This window comes from Rattus norvegicus, chromosome 1 (genome assembly GCF_021556685.1).
Source record: "Rattus norvegicus strain SHRSP/BbbUtx chromosome 1, alternate assembly SHRSP_T2T, whole genome shotgun sequence".
In the NCBI taxonomy this organism is placed as follows: domain Eukaryota; kingdom Metazoa; phylum Chordata; class Mammalia; order Rodentia; family Muridae; genus Rattus; species Rattus norvegicus.
In genome coordinates, this window is record NC_141534.1 from 258976438 (window position 1) to 258985000 (window position 8563).

At 49.9% G+C, this 8563-nt stretch overlaps 1 protein-coding gene and 1 long non-coding RNA gene across 4 annotated transcripts in view; one reads left to right on the plus strand and one right to left on the minus strand.

Moving 5' to 3' along the window:
* Window positions 1-689: 689 nt before the first annotated feature.
* Window positions 690-7203, minus strand: LOC134484091 (uncharacterized). Its single transcript, XR_015653495.1, has 2 exons — window positions 7123-7203; window positions 690-939 (listed from the first exon to the last, which is right to left on the minus strand). It is a non-coding gene; the product is annotated as an uncharacterized LOC134484091 (long non-coding RNA).
* Window positions 6429-8563, plus strand: part of Cnnm2 (cyclin and CBS domain divalent metal cation transport mediator 2) — a 122233-nt gene continuing 120098 nt past the window's right edge. Inside the window, exon 1 of one of the 3 annotated variants that reach the window (XR_015620071.1) lies at window positions 6429-8563. This exon is cut by the window's right edge and continues 431 nt beyond it. Coding sequence is in view for 2 of the 3 variants with exons in the window: in XM_087551034.1 (XP_087407160.1) it covers window positions 6553-8173 (1621 nt within the window). In the remaining variant the exon portion in view is untranslated. 3 annotated transcript variants of the gene reach the window in all.

The window sequence follows — 8563 nt, forward strand, 5'->3', positions numbered from 1 at the left end:
TATACCCAACCTAAAACCCTCATTGTTCCAGGAGCAACCTGAAGACTACCATGTTTTCCTCAGTTTTTAAAACAATTAGAATTTTTATTTGTGTCTCTGTGTCTGTGTGAATGTGTGCCTATGGTGGCAGGAAAAGGAGCTGGAGTTATAGGTAGTTGTGAGCTCCCTGTGTGGATTCTGGCAACTGGATTTGGGATGCTTTGGGAGAGCATCCAGTGCTCTTAACCACTGAGCTGTTTCTCCAGCTTGCCTTTGTTTATCTGTATCTTCTTTGGTTTTTTAAACAAGGTCTCGAATTTTTAAACAAGTGTCTAAATTGCCACTGATGTCTGGATTCTCCAGCCTCAGACTCCTGGGTAGCTGGGTATCCTTTCAGGCGTTCTATCCTTTGCTGTGTAGTGTTTGTGGCTAGCTTTCTTACCAGCAAGTTTTTTGTTTGTTTGTTTTTCAGGAGGAGGTGGGGTTGGATTTGGTTGAATTTCACTGTATAGCCCAGTATGGCCCCAAACTTAAACTTGGGATCTTCCTCCTCGGCCTCCTGAGTGCTAGGATTATAGATGTGTATCTTGGGGCAACTGAGGATTCCATATTGTAGCTCCCCAGTGCCTAGAGCTGTGTTTAGAATGCACTAGAGAAACAATATACACAGACCAATAGGTCTGTAAACAAATGAAAAAGAAGAAATGGGGTAAGAAACATAACCTTTTTTATTTAAAATTTAAAGAAGCAAGGGCTGGGGAATGTAGCTCAGCTGGTAGAATGCTTGCTTAGTTTACAGGAAGCCCTGGATCTGATCTCTAGCAGCACAGCCTTGGTTGTGCTTGCCTTGAATTGCAGCACTCAGAAGACGAGGATGACAGGATCGGCAAGTCAAGGCATCCTCAGTCTCATAGCAGGTTCAAAGGCAGCCTGGGTCTGAAATACTGGGTCCCAGGTCTCCTATAAATAAATAAATAAATACATAAGTGAGACAATAAAATGTAAGGCTAGGGAGATGCTTAGTGGGTAAAATGCTTGCTAGGCAGGTGTGACACAGTAACACACGTCTGCCATCCCAGTGTTTCTATGATGAGAAAGAAGGGGAAGCCAGAAGAATCCCCAGAAACGAACACTAGCCTGACGTCTACAGTGGAAAAAAACTGGAACCTAAGAGATCTTCAAAGAAAGGTAAGAGCTGACACCAGAGGCTGTCATCTGACCCCAAACTCATTAGAAAGTGGATTCCAAGGCTCACACACAGATACACACAGAGAAAAATTATATTAAAAGCAATGTAAGGAAGCAATTAATGAGGGAGAGAGGAGGAAGAAGAGAAGGAAGAAGAGAAGGAAGAAGAGGAGAAGAAAGAAGAGGAAGAGGAGGAAGAAAAGAAGAAGACGAAAAAGAACGGGGGGGAGGAGGAGGAGGAGGAGGAGAAGAAGAAGAAGAAGAAAAAGAAAAAGAAAAAGAAGAAGAAGAAGATGAAGAAGAAGAGGAGGAGGAGGAGGAGGAAGAGGAGGAGGAGGAGGAAGAGGAGGAGGAGGAGGAGGAGATAACCCTTAAGTTTAATAATAGTTAAAATAAACAGTGCCTTAGAGAAACTGGAAAGAGAGGAAGTCTATGCTTGCATTTTGTGAGTGCCTGGGGAGAGAGGTGGACTGAAGGTGTATTTTACCTTCACCCTCAGAAGAGGTGAACCGAAGGCTGTGGGAGTAGGCTAAGCTAGCGTGAGAGAAAACACAGGTCCCAGCTCAGGTATCTGAGGCACACAGGAATGACTCTCATGGGAGGCTTCAGACTCAAACATTTAGGCCCCGGTCTAATTTTTCTTCTGTCCATCCCAATCTTAACTGCTCTGTCCTCACCCCACCAAATGGAGGTTGGGGAGTCCAGGGAGTCTTGGTGTAGTCCAGGCTGGCCCTGAACTCGCTATAAAACCAAAGATGACTGTGGACTCCTGATGCTTCTGCCTCTCTTTCAAGTGTTAGGATTAGACGTGAGTATGGCCAAGCCTGGTTCTATGGGGTGCTGAGAACCAAACCTAGAGATTCATAGAGAATAGAAGAACACTGCCAATTGAGCTACACCCCCAGCCCCTGGGAATGTAATTTTAAAAGATGTGGGGACTGATCATCTGCCTGGCCTTACTCTGGGGCTCAGAGACCAGAGTGAGCAGTGGCCAGGAGGAAGAAGGCAGAGCAAGACGAGGCAATGGGGTATTTTTAGGCGTCATTAGGGTGGCTTCTCATACACTCACTTCCTGTTGGGTAGCTGAAGACTAGATTTCAACAAAAGCTAGTTGCGAAGAATTCAGACTTTTTTCTTTTTCTTTTCTTTTTTTTCGGAGCTGGGGACCGAACCCAGGGCCTTGCGCTTGTTAGGCAAGCGCTCTACCACTGAGCCAAATCCCCAACCCCCAGACTTTTTTCAAAGAGAAACTGTAAATGGTATTTTAAAATTTAAAATGTTATTTAGTAACTTTTATTAAATACTAACTCTTATTAACATGACCTGATCAGCCCCCCCCCCCAATAATCAAGGCAGGCCCTATGGATTTTAAAAATCAGCGTTAGCACAATTACTAGGGATTACCCTACTCTGTTTTTCTAGACTGTCAATTCCCAGCTGTGTTCTCCAAGCCAGCCGTTTGAGTCTCACCTGGGTTATTTCTGCTCCATCAGTCCATCCACAGAGGACATTTCACCCAGCCATGTGTTCCTGGTTCATAACATCTAATGGAGGCCTCCTGCTCTCTCTGTCTTTTTCCCTCTTCCTCCTCATTCTCACTGTGGTCCCTACCTTTGACCCCCAGCCCAGTAACTGAAACCCCACCTACCTCTATTCTCCCCAGTAATTGGCTGTAGCCATTTTTATTTAACCAATAACTTTAAGCTGGGGGTGGGGGCAAGGTTTACATAGCATTACTTGGCATGTATGAGGGTCTGCTCATTGGTGGTAACCAGGTCTTGGGGGCTAGTAGTTATCACTGAATGCATAACAGCACCAGAGTAACCCCTGGCAAGAAACCTTTTTTCCCAACCGTCAAAAGGCCACGTTTTCCCTTTTCTTTTCATTAACCATGTCCAGAAAATATCTAGAAAAGGGAAGGGAATGCAGAAGTCCTAACAGAAGCCTGCAAGGCCTCCTGGGGAAAATAAGCAAGCCTCAGGCTTTCTCTTAACTGCTTTTATGAACTGCGGTGAAAATTTTTCATTTAGTCTAAAAGGGTTCTATTACTTAAAGCAAGTGCACAGTATTGCTTCTGAGAAATCCCTCTGGGCCATCAGAGTGGATTCAAGGGTGAGTTCGTGTAACTCCCTTGTTTTTAGTTCCTGGTTTTCCTCTGAAGACTGTGTTCTGTTGGCATTCAGATGTCACTCTTGCCTGGAACGGACTCAGTGGCAGAGCATATGCTCACGGCCCTGGGTTCCATCCCATACCCCCAAATCCCATTCAGAGGGAATCTCAGAACTAAAACCTTCTCTACTAATCAGACCTTGTGTTAACAGAATGTATATAGAGAAACACTTGCATTTTTCTTGCAGTCTTTTAGAAAACCCAGAGCATCGTCCTTGGAGACACAGTTGGGTCTGGCTACAGAATTAATTCCCGAACCAGCAGATTTGGAGGTTTTCCTTCTGGATGGAAGAAAACTGAGCTGTCATTCTTCTCCCTTATTTTCTAGGGAAGGAGGGATTCTGGGAGGGGAAGTTTAGTGGAGGATATTTGCAGGGGGTTTTAGCTTAGCTTGAGTGACTCATTCAAGTTCAGGCGAGGAGAAAACATTGAGGGTGAGACACCGGTGGCTACCCCTTTAGAACCTTGGCCCCTCTGCAGTCTTTTATGGATTGAAATATGGTCAGAAATTAGGGTTTTGTGGTGCTATTCCCCTTCCCCTGCCCAAAATTCCAGAAAAGGCTTCCTACAAACATCACCACCTTCTCTCCCTGGAAGGTAGGTTGCGAAGCCCCAGAAGCTGCTACTCACTGCAAACGGGCACCAGCAGCTTCTCTCTAAGGAAAGAGTAAGCCTTTGACCTTCAAAGCCTCTGAGACTGAAGGATGACTCTAATGGAAGGAAGAACGGCTTGCCTCAGGTGTCTGGGCAGCTTTGTGTGTCTTGAATATTCGTGCAGAGTAGCATCCCATATCCACCACAGGGGTTAAAGATTGCTCAGCAACCCTGTGTGAATCTAAGCCTGGCTTATTTTTTGGTGTCTGCCGGGAGGTACTGCTCTGTTTTGCTTAAGTCTTGAACTTCTAGCCTGCTTCTAGATGGCTCAGACCGCACTTTCCTGACCGTTGCTTTCTCTGCACAGGAAATGTCTGTAGGTCTGGCAAGTTCTTCTTCCTGTCTCTGCACTCCCATTCCAAACGGTGCCTTTGAGATTTGAGAACCACCAACTGTCTCCCTCTTAGCCTGGAACACCCTCGTCCTCACATTTTCAGTCAGCTGGCTTAGAAGCACTGGGTCTGTCCTGAATCTTTGTCAGACATCTAAAGACCTCAACTTATAAACTGTAATTACCATTCTTGTAAATGCATAAGAGGCCTAAGAATCCCATTTTCTTCACTTAAAGTATTTTTCCCAAAATGCAAAAGAAAACCCCCACAAACAAACAAACAAACAAACAAACAAACAAAACTCACCAGAAACCAGAGGGCTAGGACTAGAGTTGACCATTTACTTAAAATAGTCAAAGCAAAAGCTCCTTTCTTTCTTTGGCACTTTTTATATGATGATTTTGAGTATCTGTAGTTGTTCTAGGCTGAGGTGATAGAACTAACAGTGCACAACAACTCTTGAGAGAGGGTGGATATCAACCACATGAGTAATTGACACATGATATTAGTAAATGATCTTTGCTTGGAAGAAAAATAAGAGAGAGAGAGAGATGGAGTCTAATGGGCTTTGAGCAAAGCCTTTAAACAGGGCTATGTTGGCATCTGGGAGAAGCTGAGTCACACAGGAACAGCAAAGACCCCAGGAAGATCCCCTGGCAGTGACTGAGAACATGACAGACTCTGGTTGGGACAGAGCTAACAGAACCTTGTCAGAGGGAGATGAGGATTATGGGGAGGGCTCAAATAAGAGAGCTACGGGTCCTGGTTTGGTAAGTCACTAGCCAGAAGGTCAGGGGGAAGGGACGAGGACAGGCATAAAAGAGGAGAGAATGGCAAGAACAGCACTGAACTGAGCCCAGGAATTACTCATCCTGGAAATTATAAAAAATACTTAGGGTATTGACAAAGAGGAAGGCTATTGTGATTACGGAATACAAAGTAAGACCAGGAAAACATTTTTTTTTTTTAAAACGCGCTTCAGTTGTGAGGCAGAAAGTTCAATTTGGGAGCTGCTGTGCTACCGCATCTACTCTGAAGATTTGAGAGTCTTGGCAATCTGTGCTCCAGAATCTATCTTCTCTGGAGCTAACAGCATTTGGCCAGTGCATTTCAGAGGAAGCTTTCAGGGGCCTTCTTAGGAAGCTCTCCCCTTCCTGTTTCCCAAAATTGCCAGGGTGCACGTTAAACCAAACCAAACCAAACCAAACCAAAAACAGGACCCATCTCATTCTGTGATTATAGCACGACTACAGGAGAATTCCTGTGATTACAAAGTTTGGGAAGCTGACCACACACACTTTGAGGGGTTTGCTGAGAGCTAGCAAACATCAAAGGTCGCCCGTGAGGGCCGGCAGGTGGCGCCACATGATCGTGAGCAGTTGAGGGTGCTCAGAGGCGCGGAGATCGCAGAAAGTCCTCAGCGTTGCTAGGGCCACCCTGTCACCGCGAATCTCCAGAGGAGTTGCATGCAGGAGTAGTGGGCTGGGGGCTTGACTAGTATCCCTATTTGGTTTTAGGCTGTGTGCACCGTAAGTTGTCTCCAGTCGGCTCTGGTGCTCCCAGGGAAGGAGGGCTCAGCCCTTTCTGCGCTGACACGGAGCCCTGTGGAGCCCGCAAGGCCCTGCAGCAAGGACTTCAGGCCTCGCGCCTCAGGGCAGTATTGCAGGGCTGCCAAGCCCGCGCGCGAGGATCTACTACAGAGACCCCACAGGGAGCGCCGCACCCGCGGACCGCTCCTTTTCATTGGTTGCCTGGAGGAAGACCACGCCCCCATCCCTACAGTGCTCATCTTTGACTGGCTCTTGCGTCTGGGATGGCCACGCCCCCTCCCCTCGCATACACAAGAGTCACGCGCCTTTCAGTTGGAAACTTGGCATGCTGAGGAGGACAGTGGCCCTCTTCTCCCCGCCCACCTCCCGTGCCATTGGTGCGGCACGCCGACTGCGACCACGCCCCCATTCCAGCCCCCTGGCTGGGAAGGCGGGCACCCGCTCTTGATTGGTTGGCAGACCTGCCTCTCGCGGGAGAGGCTAGCACGCCCCTCCCTCCCCTCCCTCCTCCCTCGAGCCCGGGGGTTCCTCAGCTGGCTCAGTCCGAATCAGTGTCATTCAGAGAGAAGGACAGCTGAGGGCTGGGCGCGAACGCGCGGTTGCAGTCCCGCTCGGGCGCCGGTGCCTGCGCTCGCGCCGCCGGGTGGGAAGGATGAAGCCTCAGCTGGAGCAGCCACCCTATGATTGGCTGTGGAGCTTGTGAACCCGAAGTAAAGATGGCGGGCGGGCAGGCAGCCGCCGCACTGCCCACTTGGAAGATGGCGGCGCGCCGCAGCCTCAGTGCCCGCGGCCGGGGGGTCCTGCAGGCAGCTGCGGGCCGGCTGCTGCCGCTGCTACTGCTGAGCTGCTGCTGCAGCGCGGGCGGCTGCACAGCGGCCGGCGAGAACGAGGAGACTGTGATCATCGGACTGCGGCTGGAGGATACGAACGACGTGTCGTTCATGGAAGGGGGTGCTCTGCGGGTGAGCGAGCGGACCCGGGTCAAGCTGCGGGTGTACGGGCAGAACATCAACAACGAGACATGGTCCCGCATCGCCTTCACTGAGCACGAGCGGCGCCGGCACACACCCGGCGAGCGTGGGCTGGGGGGCCCCGCGCCTCCGGAGCCGGACAGTGGCCCCCAGCGCTGCGGCATCCGCACCTCAGACATCATCATCTTGCCCCACATCATTCTCAATCGCCGCACATCGGGCATCATTGAGATCGAGATCAAACCGCTGCGCAAGATGGAGAAGAGCAAGTCTTATTACCTGTGCACGTCTCTCTCCACGCCCGCATTGGGCGCCGGCGGCTCCGGGTCTGCGAGTGGCACCGTCGGGGGCAAGGGTGGCGCGGGGGTGGCTGGACTCCCGCCTCCTCCCTGGGCCGAGACCACCTGGATTTACCACGACGGTGAGGACACCAAGATGATAGTGGGCGAGGAGAAGAAGTTCTTGCTGCCCTTCTGGCTGCAAGTGATCTTCATCTCGCTGCTGCTGTGCCTGTCCGGCATGTTCAGCGGCCTCAACCTGGGGCTCATGGCTCTGGACCCGATGGAGCTGCGCATCGTGCAAAACTGCGGCACGGAGAAAGAGAAGAATTATGCCAAGCGCATCGAGCCGGTGCGCAGGCAGGGCAACTACCTGCTGTGCTCGCTGCTGCTGGGAAACGTACTAGTCAACACCACGCTCACCATCCTGCTCGACGACATTGCGGGCTCAGGCCTTGTGGCGGTGGTGGTCTCCACCATTGGCATCGTCATCTTCGGAGAAATCGTGCCCCAAGCCATTTGCTCCCGACACGGCCTGGCGGTAGGGGCCAACACCATCTTCCTCACCAAGTTTTTCATGATGATGACCTTCCCCGCTTCTTACCCGGTTAGCAAACTGCTGGACTGCGTCCTGGGCCAGGAGATAGGCACTGTCTATAACCGGGAAAAACTGCTAGAGATGCTCCGGGTTACTGACCCCTACAACGACCTCGTTAAGGAGGAGCTGAACATCATCCAAGGGGCGCTGGAGCTCCGCACCAAGACGGTGGAGGACGTGATGACTCCCCTCAGGGACTGCTTCATGATCACCGGCGAGGCTATCCTGGACTTCAACACCATGTCTGAGATCATGGAGAGTGGCTACACTCGAATCCCAGTGTTCGAGGGAGAACGGTCCAACATCGTGGACCTGCTCTTTGTCAAAGACTTGGCCTTCGTGGATCCAGATGACTGTACTCCCTTGAAAACCATCACCAAATTTTACAACCACCCTTTGCACTTTGTTTTCAATGACACCAAGTTGGACGCTATGCTGGAAGAATTTAAGAAAGGTGGGCAATTTTGCTAATTTTTTAATTGGCTTTGCTCTTTCTGTCTCCATCCTCTTCCCTCCTTGAGTCCTCTACCCCCAGACCAACCCCCCAAGGAGAGTTGACCGGAATTTCTCCCTTCCTTAATTGCAAAGTTGAAAGGATGGCATGGACTTGGGGACGGATTGAACTAGTGAGCACTTCTAGGTTTAAAAGCCCAAGACTGTCATTGCTTTTTCACATCATCCAAAAACAGGCTTTGTAATTTCAGTGCTTGAAACTTGACCCTCTAGGGGCCTCTTGAGGGATCTGCTTCATTCATTGTCTGGGTCCTGAATAGGTAGGTGAATGTACAGATGGGCTCCCTAGATGCCCTTGGGTTACATCTGATCACAGACGTTTGGAAAATAT